This window comes from Cryptotermes secundus, unplaced genomic scaffold (genome assembly GCF_002891405.2).
Source record: "Cryptotermes secundus unplaced genomic scaffold, Csec_1.0 scaffold590, whole genome shotgun sequence".
Classification (NCBI taxonomy): domain Eukaryota; kingdom Metazoa; phylum Arthropoda; class Insecta; order Blattodea; family Kalotermitidae; genus Cryptotermes; species Cryptotermes secundus.
The window spans coordinates 102066-118171 of NW_019721768.1; the positions used below are offsets into that span (position 1 = coordinate 102066).

The 16106-nt window shown below is 40.0% G+C and overlaps 3 protein-coding genes across 6 annotated transcripts in view; 1 reads left to right on the plus strand and 2 right to left on the minus strand.

The window, feature by feature from the left end:
- The window catches only part of LOC111875719 (phospholipase A1), a 24039-nt gene extending 22113 nt beyond the window's left edge, over positions 1-1926 (minus strand). Inside the window, exon 1 of one of the 2 annotated variants that reach the window (XM_023872194.2) lies at positions 1830-1926. The gene's annotated coding sequence lies outside the window, so the exon portion shown is untranslated. Of the gene's footprint in view, positions 1-544; positions 714-1829 lie in introns of those variants that run through there. The other variant, XM_023872193.2, reaches the window with a different exon arrangement.
- LOC111875717 (apoptosis-inducing factor 3) overlaps positions 1-16106 on the plus strand; it is a 190169-nt gene that overhangs the window by 25154 nt on the left and 148909 nt on the right. The window lies entirely within an intron of this gene.
- LOC111875720 (phospholipase A1-like) overlaps positions 1964-16106 on the minus strand; it is a 30770-nt gene continuing 16627 nt past the window's right edge. Inside the window, exons 1-10 of one of the 3 annotated variants that reach the window (XM_023872197.2) lie at positions 11828-11930; positions 10951-11074; positions 9337-9496; positions 8827-8930; positions 8359-8483; positions 7376-7510; positions 6468-6572; positions 5309-5426; positions 4411-4559; positions 1964-2266 (exon numbers count right to left, since the gene is read on the minus strand). In XM_023872197.2, the coding sequence (XP_023727965.1) occupies positions 2256-2266; positions 4411-4559; positions 5309-5426; positions 6468-6572; positions 7376-7510; positions 8359-8483; positions 8827-8930; positions 9337-9496; positions 10951-11074; positions 11828-11885 (1089 nt within the window). In that variant the 5' untranslated portion in view covers positions 11886-11930 and the 3' untranslated portion in view covers positions 1964-2255. Of the gene's footprint in view, positions 2267-4410; positions 4560-5308; positions 5427-6467; positions 6573-7375; positions 7511-8358; positions 8484-8826; positions 8931-9336; positions 9497-10950; positions 11075-11827; positions 11931-16106 lie in introns of those variants that run through there. The other 2 variants (XM_023872196.2, XM_023872198.2) reach the window with 2 other exon arrangements.

Genomic DNA, 16106 nt, shown 5'->3' on the forward strand with positions numbered 1-16106 from the left:
TTTGCTGCAACACCATGCAATATTGTTTAACGTGCTGAATTACTATTCATGACCTCCTGCGTTTTGATGTAAATAATGGTTTGCTGCAACACCGTGCAATATTGTTTAACGTGCTGAATTACTATTCATGACCTCCTGCTTTTTGATGTAAATAATGGTTTACTGCAACACCTTGCAATATTGTCACTGTCACTGGGCCTAAACACCATGGCATGGAAGCGTATGGAGACGTGAATATATAGCTTTTCGTATTCTGAACCTCGGCACTAAGTGGAGATGAGTAGTTGACCTCACAAAACTATGTCATTTAACCCTGATACTCAATTGACTTAATGTCCAGACCGGCTCTGGGGTCCACCCAACCTCCTATCCAGTGGGTACTGGAAGCTCTTTCCCCGGAGGTAAAACCGCCTGGGCGTGAAACTGACCACTCACCTCCAGCTATTGCCGTGGTCAAGAAAATGTGGATCTATACATCCACTCCTACATACGCCTTCATGGCGTAGTACTTAATTAGTTAAGCACAGGGACAATTTTATCTTACCTTACTCTGGAAACAGAATCTGGTTGTCCAGCATAAAGGAATTACTGCTGTCTAATGCCACATGCGAATCCGAAAGCAGAATGGAATTGCCTCCCCGTGTGTCAGGCGAAATGCAACGTTCAGTGTAGACCTGTGGATACCCTAGTAGCTAATATCTGACGTTCCCGCGGCGCTCAGTATGAATTATAGTGCCTTCTCGGAAATGATATCGTCACATGACGTCAGCATCACGACTCGCTAGCTAATATCTGACGTTCCCGCGGCGCTCAGTATGAATTATAGTGCCTTCTCGGAAATGACATCGTCACATGACGTCAGCATCATGACTCAGACCGGTGTACGGCGGCTTTCATAATCTCATTCGTTTCAACTGTGCTCTTTATTTGCGTCATGTCGCAGACATGGTGTCTTGACTGTTACATGTCTTGACGCATGTCGGTGTGCGGCCTACTTTATATTACTACCGACTTTCAGTCGGCCAGTCTGTCTTGGAATAAAGCACCCATCTGGGGCTTATTAATAGATATTTATTACTGTCGACATTTGTTGATGTGGAGCTCTCTCTCTCCCTCTCTGACGAAAGGACAGGTCTGTCGTTTACAAATTCTGTTGGACCTCGCCAGTGCAGTCATTTTCCGGTCCGAGACCCGTTGGACTTGTGGTCATATTTTACTCTATCGAATTCGAGACTTCCGTTTTCGTCCCTTCTATGACTCGCAGGTTCACGGTGGAGGTGTTTGACGCTTTCAACGTTAATCCTGGGAACTAAGGTTCCCCAATAAATAATTATATATAATTTGCTATTGTTTTTGGTAATGAAATCTGATTCATTGAATATTCTTCTGTTCTTACATATTTTTTGTGGGTGGGGTATGCTTTATTTAGAGTGTTTGCGCTCGTGTTAGTATCTATAAATTTTCATGCCTCCTGCTTACACCTATGGGGTATCTAGTCGATTAATTTATTACGAGTCTATTCCAATTTTGATACAGGCTTCTTTTAACAAAAGCTAATTCCATCCGCCAACTTGCAGCAAGTTGAAACATTAAAAGGACGTTTTGAAACTTTAAATAAAATGGTGAGATGCACGCAAGTTTTAGTTGAAAAATTAATTGACATTATTGATCGCAACTAATTTTTAATATTGTTATTTTAATTATTAAACATGCTCCCATTTCTAGTTATTAAGGACTAAATTCATATTTGGGACATAAATTACAAAAGGAACATTTTAAGCGATGTTTTCAAAAAATAAACCGTCTAAACCAGAAATCACTGTACGTACCTTTGGTATCCTTACATAAATCGAAGAACTGTCGATACATCATTAACATTCCGAAATTCTCTTCTCGCATCTTTCAATTCCTGTGTCTTCATCCGAAGAGAGGCCCTTCATAGCATACAAAGCTACATAAGATCTTATATGCTGTTAGTTTCCAGTATTATTTATTGCTTTGATTTGTCATTGAAGTACAGGGCACGAATGAAGAAACTTGTTTATCTGAATTGATACAGGGACATTCTCAGAGATTCCTGCAGGTAAAGCAGTGAACTGCATATATTCCAAAGAGCAGGATATGTGTTGAAACGTGCAGTAGTTACACAGCCACAAACTTCAAATGTTTCTCCTTTTGGATGTCTCACTTTCAGCTGCACTTCGAATCCTTACATTGGTGGAAATTCTTCTTTCTAAAGGCGTCCAGTCGATTTATTACTGCGACACTGTGAATATGTACATACGTAAATTTATTAAAGCTGTCTGAAGGCCCATTTTGAAGTTGAAAGAAAAAGAATTCAGCTAGAAAACTTATTTATTCAACCTCACGTAGATGACACAACAATACCAAGACAGTAATTTACCTTGTTATCGCATGTCAGTTGGGTTAACTGGCGTGGAACAAGAGCTAGGTTATGTATACTCGTAGTGCAGAAAGAAACATATATACGCATTTTGTTCGGAAAGTACTGGCAAAATATTTGGGAACGGCAATAACAAACCAAAACCTGATTCAGGAGAAACTTGAGAGGAGATTAAATTCGGGTAATGCTTGCTACCATGCAGTCTAGAATCTTTTGTCTTCTCGTCTGCTGTCCAAAAACATAAAAATTATAATATAATATTAATTTCATGCATCCTGTTGTGTTACAATATACAACTTCTTTATTAACCGTCACAACACAACAAATATCAAGGTCTTGGGCACTGACCTCGATATATGTTGGGTTGTGACGGTTAATAAAGAAGTTGTAATTAGAATATACAAAACTATAATTTTGCCTGTGTTTCTGTATATGTGTGAAACTTGGTCTCTGACATTAAGGGAGGAACATAGACTGAGGGTGTTTGAGAACAGGGTATTGAGCAGAATATTTGGACCGAAGAGAGATGAAGTGATGGGAGGTTGGAGAAAACTGCATAATGAGGAGCTTCGTAACTTGTATTCTTCGCCATCTCATCCTCCTTGGCTTGATCATTCTAATTATAATTAGAATGATCAAGCCAAGGAGGATGAGATGGCGAAGAATACAAGTTACGAAGCTCCTCATTATGCAGTTTTCTCCAACCTCCCATCACNCAGAAGGAAGAACAAGACGTAGGTTGGTAAATGGATCTTAGAGAGATAGGATGGCATGGTATGGATATGGTTGATCTGGTTTGGGGTAAGGACGAGTAGAGGGCTCTTGTAAAGACGGTAATGAAACTTTAGGTTCCATAAAATGCTGGGAAGTTCTTGAGTAGCTGCACAATTGGCGACTTTTCAAGAAGGGTTCAGCTCGATGAGTGAGTGAAGGCACTAGGAATAAAGGAGTTTCATATGGTCTCTCTTCTCTTGGTTTGTATACATTCACTCTTACTGACGATGTAGAGGCTACTCATGAGATAACTCGCTTACGAACACTCAACAATGTGGACTGAATTCATCTGGCATGAGAGAAACACGTTTAAGCATAAACTCCCGCCATCCATCCACAGTCGAAGTGAAACCCTTCGTGGCCTTCCAGTATCGTAGGTTATATAAGAAGGACTTAATTAAAAACTTTGTGAAAGACATAATTTATTAAAAATCGCAGTCGAGTGTGCCGCTTTACCGATTTCTGTTCAGGAGGGCATGACTTCAGAAACCAGCTACCTTGACGTTGCCTTTAGGACCTACGGGACGAGTCGGGATGTAGATCAACATCCGCAGTCACGCTCCAGCCTCTTTGCTCGCAGGGAAATAACGCCGGTACTCATTGCGTACGGGGCTGGATGCCCTCAAGAGCCTATCTGCAGTCTGTGGAGAGAGGGGCATCTATTTTTGTTGCCCAGAACCGGACCCCGGTTACCCTGTCACCATGCCCTTCCCTAGTGTCAATACTAAATCATGTGTCTCGCTTTTGTGGCTTTAAAAACAGTAAAACTCTTATCTACAGCATTTACGAGTACTTTTGTTATTAATCAGAATATACAGTGCGTACAATCAAGTGCGCGCCGCGGCTGCAATTTGCCGTGAGTCATACCACCGCAGAACGGATGCAACTCCTCCCCACGACTGCAGTCGTGGGGGGGGAGTTGCATCCGTTCTGCGGTGGTATGACTCACGGCAAATTGCAGCCGCGGCGCGCACTTGATTGTACGCACTGTATAATAAACCTTCTTGACGAGCAGTCAGAATTATAGCGGTAGACATATTTTAACATGAAATTCATCCTTAAAAGAGTATCACTATAGTAAGACATAGGAACATATATGTATCTGTGTTTTATGTAATAGTATATCTATTTCTAGCCTAATATTACTATCTGGAGGATATGCACGAATTCAGTGCCGTTACTCGCTCCGTCATATAAATTCTTACTTTCTCTGTACATCCGAATCAACTTACCACAGAATGGCTGTCGGTAATTTGTTGGCACGATGAAGCTCCCTCGGCCAGTAGCATGTATGGTATCTAAGCCGACTGGCACGCAGTTCTGTAAGGTACAGTTTCGTGGATGTACGATGAACTTTGTCGCATGTCCCAGAGTCAGTCGGCTATGGAAGGAGAAGTAAGTTGTTTAACAGTTTGAAATCTTTGCTTTAGCACGTGTCAACTTTATGCCCTATAAAGAGGAGAATCCATACATTAAGCTCCTTTGCTCATGAACATCGTAATTACGTCATCAAATAAGCAAGAAAATAAAACTTAAATTTGAGTTGTGTTTCTTCAAATAAGACAATATTTTATTTTTCTGAAAATTATGCGTAAAATTGTGCTGAATTTAAGGCCAAATGATCTTAGAATTTATAGGTTCGACTCCCGTACATGACACTGGTATTTTTTTTGGCGTATTTCATAATCGGGTGTCACTTCTGTCATTAACATCGCTCACCCACCGCTCATTCCTTAGCTCGCCACGTTTTTGATTAAGATTGTTTTTTTTTTTATTTATTTATGAAATCAGAGATACGGGAGATGAGTTGAACAGGGAACGCAGGACGAATTTGGAGGAAGAATACATATAGGATATTGGAAGGAGTAGTAGAAGGAAGTAAAGAACTGGGAAGACCAAAGCGTAGGTGGGCGGAAAATATTAAAATGGATCTTAGAGAGATAGCATGGCATGCTATGAACTGGATTTATCTGGCTCCAGATAGGGACCAGTGCATGGCTCTTGTGAACACGGTAATAAACCTTCGGGTCCCATAAAATGCTGGGATGTTCTTGAGTAACTGCGCAATTTTCGGCTTCTCAAGAAGGAATTCTCCAGTCTCCTTGTCTCACATGTTGTTGCATAACGCACCTTATCCATATGCTGAGTGGGTCTCGCTTCACACCCCAGAACCTACAGCTGCTTGCTAATGCTTCAGTATAATAAAATATTGCCCGACCATGAGAACAGAAGAACAACTCCAAATTATCTGTAAAAAAAAACGGAGAACAAATCGTGTGAGAAACATTTCAAATAACGTTTCAAAGTCCTGTATATGTTTGCCTGTCAGAGATGGTAATTTAAACTGTTCTACAACCGGTTAATTCTTCGTTCACACATTATTTTACTCTATCGCCTAAAGAGTTAAGACGCACAAGGCTTACCTTTTTCGAAAAGCAGTCTCCAGAAATTAATCTTAAATACGATAGAACTATAATGCCTTGCTCGTTGTGTGTGGGTGCCGTGTTATCATATGTACCTATGTATTTCCATATGTTTGGACCACTCAAAAAAGCAATGGGAGGAAAGACGTTCCGTTCTGATGAAGAGGTGCGCCACGTGGTTCATGAGTGGTTGCGCGGACTACGAAAAGATTTTTTTTTTCTAAAGGAATTCATGCACTTTGTAAGCGCTGGAGGACTTGCATTGAGCGTGGGGGAGATTATATTGAAAAGTGATACAGCTTGTACCACTTGTGCACAATAAATAATACTCAAAAAATATTTAATGTTTTCATTTGACTCACCTACGTATATTGCTACATTTACAATACCAACACCACGGTCGAGCGGTTAGTATCCTGCGCCTTATACAAGAGGTCCCGTATTGAAATATCGTGCCAGAAGCCGGAAAATTTTATTGAAATTTTAAAGACCTTTAGTTGTTCGAGTAAAGTGCGGCAATAATAACAAAACCTGGGCGACTGAGTACTACGATATCCCATTCATTTCCCTCTACACGAATCAACATTGGATGTTACACAGTCCAAGCTATTGACAGCCCGTTTGCATATAAAATATATACAGTTAATTGTATGTCTATTGCGTTCGGAGACATACTGAAATTTAATTATTAATACATTGAAACACCAGACTTAGATACATGACTTTACCCAAGCCCGTATGATGAGAGTCGAGAATTCTTTCCAGGAATTTGTAATACGAGAAAATATTTAGCCTTTGAATAAGTTATATGACGTTGGCACACAAAGGCTGACACACACCTAGATCACTAACTGTACGTTTCCTACCTTCAACACCCTGGGCCGCACTTAGCTGCCGAATAGCCGGTGGATCCCCCACAAGACCGCAGTTCGGTTGATCCCAGCCTCCGTTTACCCAAATATCCACGTCACCTGATGAAACAAAATAAAAGCAGAAGGTATCCAGGTAAGGTCTCTTGAAAATAACAATGGACAGCCTCTTCATTTGATGTACAAAATCTTGCCACTCCTACGTTGTCTGCCTCAAGTTCCATGGCTGTTTTATAAGCCTCTCTTGTTCATTGTTTTTCATAGGGGCCGTGATATTACCTATAGTATTATAGAATTATTTATACTTCTCTTTACTTATATCCAACAACCTCACTTTAATAATTACAACATTAATGGCTTTTTTTATCACATTGAAAATTGCATGAAGAATATTTATGTCTCTATACCTGAGTGGCAGAGGGAACACACAGTTTGCCTGGGGGCGACCCTGATGTTGCAAATGTTCCTCTTATTACACTGTATACATACGAAACAGGAGCCGGTATAGCGACTGGCTACGGGCTGGACGACTGAGGTAAAGTAAAAAATTTACTCTCTCCAAATCGTCCAGACCGGTTCTGGTGTCAACCCAACTTCCTATCCAATGGATACCGGGGCTCTTTCCCCGGGGTTAAAGCGGCAGGGGCGTCAAGCCAACCACTCACCTCCAGCTATTATCGAGGTCAAGAAAATGTGAATCTGAGGATCACTCTCCAATACGCCTTTATGAGGTACTGCACAGAGATAAGTTTACCCTTATCTCTATTATATGTTGGCACGTTAATTTGTCAAGTCATTAAGTGTTTATTTGCATTTAAAATTATTTATTTATTCGTTTAGTTTGTCACGCAGGTTGAATTTACCAGTTCTGCACCCCCTTTACCGCTAAGAAAACATATCCTTACTGTCTTCGTTGGCTGTCCCAAATCCCCACACGGGGTTTCCACTTGTGTGGATCGTTTCCGTAAACAGGGCATCTCCCTTACAGAGACGCACCTCACAGCTCTGGTCCGTAAACCAGGGACCAGCTGGATCCAGTCCTGTGAACCCAGTAGTTATTCTTCTTAGAATATATAGTTACATTAACAAGGAAATATCGCGACAGTAAAAATAGAAGGTGCTATGTTATAAGGTCGGTGTTTGGTGCCTTAAATCATTTACCTCAAATGACAAGATTATTTATAGCTCATTTTCTATTCCGAGGCCATTGGGCCATCAATATCATCGACTTATCCAGCGCACTCCACTTGGGCTGTGTGATTTTTCGAATTCTTAATCTTACCTTCCAGAGTTCTTCGCAGTCATTCGACCGCAGTGACATCCAGAAACAGAGTAGGGAGCTTTGTGGGCGAGAGTAAATGGTGTAATTTAGCCTTCGCCCATCTGTTTTCGTGAGAGAAATATTTCTTTGCATGCCGTAAATGTACAAAATAGGACTCTAGGTTTCATTTTCCTATCAGGCAAGTTGTGCAACGGATTTCTATATCCCTAAAACTCGATTTATCTTGGCCGGGTATGATCCTGCACACTGGACGTCCAGCTTTACCACTAGACACCAACGAGGCAGATTCGTGAGTCATTGAATGTTCAGGAAGAACTGAGAATCAAGACATTTTCAGTGTGGAAAGAATTTTCATTAAAGGGAATCTCATTAAAAATGAGATACAGCTTTCTACTTTCAAGCTGTCTTTCATATAAAATCATAATTATGATCAGCAAAAAAAAAAATCAGAAGGGATTCAGCTAATATAGTACTTCGACATTACAATTTATAAATTGTAGACATTTTAATAATAAAGTTACCTTATGGAGGAGTCTTCAGTTCTGATTGATATCCCTTAATATTATTCAAGTTACTGCTAAATTATAAGTGACGATTACAGTTTACCTGTTAATCTACCAATTCCAGGAATAGCCTTAGCTACATAAGCAGCTAATTGGCCCCCTAAGCTCATTCCGATTAAATGGATCTGAGACGGAGACACTCCTCCTTGGATTATAGTGTGCACCATCCTGAAACAGTACGCATCATTACGAGAAGTGAGAAGAAATTGGGGGCTCTCATGGCGATGGGTATGAAAATACCATCTTCTGGGATGTGACGTCGTGTAGACTGATAGAAATTTACGGAAGTTTAAATGTATGTACTGCCTTGATCTTCAGCGCTAAAAATCACTGAAGACTGTGGCAGTACGATCCTCCGAAACGTCGGTAAACTTCTACCAGACTATACGGCATCACATCCCAAAGGAGAGGAATTTTCAAGGCAGAAGAAAATTCGTCTGTTGCATAGATCAAGTGACAGTGTCAAGATAGTGGGGAAGAGACGTGACTATTAAGAACCAACTCTACTTACTTGACTACATATCTGGCTACAACTCTGATGTCCGATACAGCTTGTGCGTAGTTTAAATCAAAAGCAGCCTTGCCATAGTCCACGAAAAAGGCGTTAGCGTCAACCTGTATATAAGTCACACACGAATATTAATATTGTGCCAGTGACCTCAGCAAAGGTAAAGTTGTCCATGTCCTTAATAAATTTCCCGCCATGAGGCCATATTGAGGAGTTGAGTAACAGCTCCATGAGTTCTTAACTTCGAAACTGAGTAAACTGTGAGCGGTTAGCTTCACGCTGTAGCCGTTTTACTCCGGGAGAAATAATAACAGTGGCGTGAGGCTGAATGCTGACTTCACATAGTGCGAAAGCGAAGAATGCCTGGAGCTATACTTCTATTCCGCATACGCCTTCATGCCTCAGTACCTAAGTAAATAAGGACAGGCACATCTTTGCCTTTATCTACCCATTTACCTCTTTGTTGTCCATTCCCTATATAACACGACAGAAGGAAAGCATTCCAACACTCACACGTGATAAGTAAACGGCTGTTACGTTCCTCATGAAGGAGGAGGTCTCAGAACCTGTCCATCCGTGAAATACCATTACTGTCGGCTTCGTCACGTCCATGAATTGTGGAATTTTGGAGATGTTTCCTGTTGTAAAGGCGAATGGAAAAATCGGACTCGATCTACGAAAAAAGAAAATTACTACTACATAGATAGAAAGTGAAAAAATGTATGAAAGGTCATCGTTTCTGAGGCGACGTACTGTGATTACTCGACAAGAACCCACTTGAAAACATCTTTTCCAGGAGTTCTTCGGTTGTTGTGTCCCTAACCGTTTCCATGGTCAAGTGTTATTTACCGGTCGTTGCGTATCAACGGATAATCTCATCATCGCGAATTTACTGGGCCGAAACCAGAACATTTCTTTCAGTTATCGTGTCAAAGTATTCTAACATATCAATCACCAGTATGGAAAAAATTATGCCGGTAAATTTGCTTTCTGGATAGTAGATAATATTAAGGAGATTTAGTGATTTAATATAAAGTGAGACTGTGTTTCGGCACTGAGATTATAAATATATCCAACATGTCTCGCCTGTGAACAGTTTCGGCTAGTTACACTTTGACTTCATCATTAAGTTCCCGTTTTGATGCCTTAACTCAACCGAATTTTTTCACTCTCAAACATGGACTTCGGGCTATAGAGAAGAATGACAGAAGAAGTACAGTTTGGAGGTGTCCAGAATCCTTAAGGAATTTTTATGCTATGAGAGGGATATGATTCCGATATTTGCAAGTCGAAATATTTCCTAAAGTTTGCGAGCACTAGAAAGATCATTTAGACATGGTTGAGAGTAGTCAACTAAACTACAAGTAACGAGAATATGACCAGATGCTAGAGATATATTTTGAAGCCGGAACGAGCATTATGTTGTAATATGTAAATTTCATAATATAATGTAATACTCGTATTTATCTGTCTGCATTAAAAAGTCGTAAATATTAACTAATTAATTAACTAACTACCTATTTATCTATCTCTCCATGGAGCTGAGCCCTTCTTGAGAAGCCGCTCAATAATTTCCCAACATTATATGGACCTCAGTGTTTATTACCATGTTCACCATAGCCCTCAACCGGACCCTACCCGCCAGATGATCCCACTTTTACCACCTCATCATATTTCTCAAATATACATCTTAATATTGTTCTTCAATCAAGGTCTATGTCTTCCTAGTGGTCTCTTTAGTTTTATTTTTCGCACCAAAATATTATGCATTCCCCGTCTCCCCATGCGTGCTACACGCCCCGTACATCACATCCTCCTCCATTTGATCATCCTAATTTTATTTGCTGATGAGTGAAAATTATGAAGTTCTACATTACACAGGCTTTTGTTGTAACTGCTGTATTGTGAAATGACGCCTGAAAGCCATAATAGTTCAGTGCTAAGCAACGGTTCGGTTAACACATTGCCAAGAAAGCAAATGCGCGTAACCGGTTTCTGTCTTGTCCGAATTAAGAATAAAAGCTTTCATTAGGGAACCGTCAAAGTTACATAGAGCCTTTGTCCTGCTAGCTATACACACATATGAATGCAGTCGGTAACACTGATACGGTTCAGTTCTATTCATACCTGTTAGTGAAGAGATATCTTGCAGGTTCTTCAATACATCTTGGCTCTGGCACTAGACGTGTGAGGGTTTGCCATGGGTCGCCTAACTCATAACATTCTTTGTCGGGACAGCACTTCTGCTTGGCTGTGGGGCAGAAAGCAAATATCAAGGAGTAAATTATTCACCTCAACCTCAAGAATACGGTTCTCTTTTCGAATCTTGAAGTAACTGTGTGATGACAGGAAGGATACATGGACAGTTGGGTTGACAGACGGATACAGAGGTGTTTCGTAGAGATTTAGGTTTCAGGACGTGTGCATTTCAAACACGAATTATTGTAGCACACCCCCATGGATGGATGGGTGGATGTATTCATTCAATAAAGACAAATACAATGCATCACATTCGGAAACACAATACAGCTTCAAAGAATGTCATGCACATACCACCAAAACAAAACAATCCGTATACGTACATTAAAAAGAAAACAAGTCAGTGGCCTGTAGTCTGCAAGCGACCTATACCGACCGAGCGACCGCCGCTTGTCGGCGAAGTTAGTGCCAACTTTAGCGGATAGAGGGTGTCGCGTGGTCAGCACAACGAATCCCCATGGCCGTTAATTTCGGTTGTATAAACCGGAGCCGCTATTTTATTAAAATAGCTTCTCAGTTTTCCTCACGAGGCTGAGTGGACCCCGTTCCAGACCCACTACTTCTCAGAAAAATCTGGTAGCGCCGGGAATCGAAACCGGGCCTCTGGTTCTGTAGCCAGGAACTCTGATCAATAGACCACAGAAGTGGTCTCATAAAATAATACAATCTCTTGAACAGAAAAAAAAAATTTCACCCAGTGCATGAGACTGTATTTAGGTGTGTTTCCGTTTGCCTATGTACTCACCACAGAATGCTGAAGAGACAAGCAACAGTAGTGTGAAACACAGGAGAGTATAACACATAGTGCCCCAGTAATGTTGTCTCTAAGGAGAGCACTTGAGTTTGCGGTGCTCTTGAAGGGTTCTGCAAATTACGTTAAGTACTGCAATTAATTTCCATCCTACATGCATTTCTTTATCTTGGTGTTCACCAATGTCAGAATCGATAATGACCTGTAGAAAGGAAATTGCTTAAAACAGCGTCAAGTTCTGATAGTGTAATAATAGCTTACAGCTGATTCAGGTGTCAGAGAAAATGTTTTCTTCTCCGATTACTTCGAAACGCGTAAATAGTGACATAGGAATAAGCTGTAATCTGATGTATGCTGATTATCTCTCCGATATTTCTTTTGTCACTTATGAAGTGTAAACCTGACACTAACACACCCTGTAATTGCTAAAGCTGTGTATTTCGCTGTTCCTTGGCTTTTTGTGTACTGAATGGCTCTGTGAGTCATTCTTATTAAAATGTTAATTTGTTTATTGATTTTAGTCTACTATTTCAGTCTGCTTTCCTCAACACAACATAGTATACAGTTAATGAATTATATACATTTAGTTAAACGTCTATGTATCCAGAGTCCGTCAACAATGCAACAATTGTTTATTCACCATTTAGCACTTAACATAACATGTTTCGGCCATCTATGTTAAGTGTTACATGGCCAATAAACAATTGTTGCGTTGTTGACGAACTGTGGATACATAAACATTTAATTAAAGATTTGCAATAGGATGATGAAATAGAGTGTATACATTTAATTTATTTTGCTACATATTTCAGCCTAATTGGCCATCAGAATAATTTTACATTCATTGTTAATTGATTTTTAATAGCTGGAAGGTCATTGGGTTTTTCAACTGATCCAGTCCTTCCAGCCACACTGTTGCCCTGGGGTCTACTAAGACTCTAACAGAAATGCGTACCAGAGATCTTCCTAGGGGATAAGGATGGCCGGCGTGCAAGGCTGACAACCTCACCGCCATCTGTGGGCCGATTGTTTAGAAAATGTGGGTGTCTCGAAGCCTCACAAATCTATGGGCCTCCACGGCCTGTTACAGGGATAGTTTTACCTTCTTCTTCTTTTACCTACTTTCCTAATGTAGGATTGTGCGAGGGTTCAGCCTCTCAGTGTAGGCCCTCTGACTGAGCAGAGCATTGGTCCTCCGTCACAGATAGCGAATGGATATTGTTTAGAAAGAGAAGAGAGAGAGAGAATGAAAGAGAGAACGTGGGATGAGATAGTGAGAGATACTGCATTTCGTGGGGGGGGGGGTCTCAATAATCAATCGGTTCAATTTTTTATTCATTTATGTGCTCATAGTTAAAGACCCGAAGCCAACCACAGACTAAGCACAAGCAAGAGAGGGAAACAAAAATCATATACATACGAATACAAACATAAATTGGGGCTACTGGTGTTAGTTAGATAATAAGAGAAATTCAGTAAGCGTTTTCACTCTGACCATTATGCAATGAGAAGAAATATAGTATATATGTATAGGGAATTACATTATTGTTAAAATTAAGAATTTACCATTATAAAATACGACTAAAAGAAACCGTTTTGATTCCAAATATCACGATGTCCATAGAAACAACATTAGCAGCTGAAGTGTATTTAGCGATACGAGAATTTTTATTTGAAAAACATACATTGGACATAGAAAACCCTTTGTTTCACAGAAAAAGATAGCAAAGGCCAGCAGATACCAAAAGAGAAGGACAAAACATGAAACCAAGATAAACAGTGAAATAATTTATCACCTCTTACGTAATGTGTGAAATTTTGAAGTCTCTAAGGCATTATCTCAACTGTAACGCACATGAAGGAAAAGAAGATAATAGCAAAATTCTGCTAGCTTATCTTCGGTGCATTCCAGTTTGTCAACAGTAGAAGCAATAGGATTCCAGACAACGGCAACAACTGAATTCTGAATTTTAACTTGTTAAATAAGCAAAAATTCAACATTCATTTAAACTCATCACAAACAAATAAAGAAGAAAATAATTTATAAGAGAAACAATGTATGAGTGTAAGGTATTCTGGTACATATAACACAAATATCAGAATTTGTGAGGTATGTAAACTTTATAATAGTTAGAGTATGTATACAGCAAAATTCTGCACATGCTGGCAACTGCGATAAAACCTTAAATAAATTATTTCCGAACACGTTCACTTTATTGCCGATTTTATTTGCAACTAAGGACCATCGTACAGAGGGACACTTACAATGTAAGGACGAAATGGCACAACAATAAATAAATTTATTTATTAGAGTGCCTGGCAATAGTAATGGCCTATTACAGGAAAACACTGAAAATTCATAATATATACAAATAATAAAAATTGGAGAAATGAATAAAATAGATTAAGAAAAACAACAGATTAATTTGTGTTATGCGTACAGGAACGTTGTCCTCTAGGGAAACCATATTCAGATTTAAAACTTAAAAGAAATTGCATATACAAATATCTCTTTTTCTCGGACACTCAGCTTAAGAATTTTCTTTTAAACGAAGCGTGTTGATATGTACTTATTTTTTATTTCACCTACTACATTTTTGTTACAACGAACAATTAGCGTTAAGACGAGTAGACATCCTCACTCAAGGTCATCTCCCATCTCCCCAGACGCTATAATATGTGCTTTATGTATACGAGTGTAACTGGCAGGTTAGTTACGACTTTTAGATATATGGTTAAAAATTATGATTGATTGGTTATGCACACTGGCGCTGAAGAGTGAGCGAGGGTGCTTCTACCTTGCGCGAAGCACAAATTTATACTGCTTAGCGTCAAGGACTATAAGTTGCTCTTTCTTGATTTTAAAACAAATATTTCAGACATACAACTTCTAATTGGCCATCGAAAATGAGGCACACAACATTTTCGACCGCACAATTAGCGAACCTTTTAGAACCTGGGCGCTTTCCCCTTTACTAGTCAGAGCACTGACGGGGTTGTTTGAGGAGCTGCCGCCTCGCACTGCTGTAAGGGAGTCAAGCTCTCACCTTCCTAGTAATGGTGAAAGCCTCTTGCTTCTGTTCATATCCCTTATGTGAGGGGTATGTCAGAAAAGTTCAGATGTATAGGGAATCTGCATAACATTTTCCATCTTCATAACTAACACACTCTTAGGAGTTCATTAATGTAGATAAGGCCAAGAAGAGACCCGCAGCAGAAGACACATTAAGTCCGAACTATTGCTTGGGCTAGTGATAAACCTGCCGCAAGGCCACTACCTGCACACAGGACTACACAAACACAGACATGCCTTGAGTGGGATTCGAACCCACGATCCCGGCTTCAAAGCGAGCGAAAACAGTTCATGTCTTAGACGGCGCGACTACTGTGACCGGCAATGATATGAAGTAGAGCCTCTTTAAACAGATCAACACCCCTTTTGAAGATATGTTTAAGAATGTCTGTATCTGTATTTCTGTCTGCATCTATGATAAATTCTGCTGGTCTTCGCAAGCACAGCCAATCTTGGTTACGAGTACCGCAGGATTCATGACAATATTTTACTCTCTTATGGGTCTGGGAGTCGTAAAACCCACGTTGTCAAGTTGTTTTAATTCCATTTGACGATATTGTTGAACTTGTTGCAGCCAGGTTTCCAGCAAAGACGATACTGACCTGAGAAATACATTTCTACATGCTCCACAATTCTGAACACCTTTGCCTGTTGATAGGCTCCTAGTTTTTAGTGAATATGCCCTCTAGATGTGCGGAATTTTCAGAAGCATGTATGTTTGTGAACAGATCTTTTAAAAACGGAAGTGGTCAAGAGTACATGTAGAATAGACTTCACTATGTAAGATTGATAAAATGTCTCAGAGTTTCTACTCTTCACATACTTTCAGATCTAGAGAAATTTGTGGCACAGAAAATGTAACAAGCTCTCCTTGAAGTTCTTGAATTCAATTCTTAATGACATAGCCGTGTTTGCCTGACGTCTGAATAATGTTTAACAACTACCGAATGACATTTTGTTTAAATTCGGTGGAAGGGTTCTTATAGATCTAAGACTACAAGAAGTACAGGGTTTGGGGTTGCATAAGTCCATAATGGTTCCCACCTTACACAATATTAAACTTGAAGAAAGCAGTCTTCTGGGATTTGGCACCGTGTATATGTGGTGTTAACCGACGTTTCGGAGGAACGTATCGCCCCCATCTTCAGGGTAGAAGAAAAAGTATAAGAATTCTGCAAGCGACAACACCGTGAGAAACGG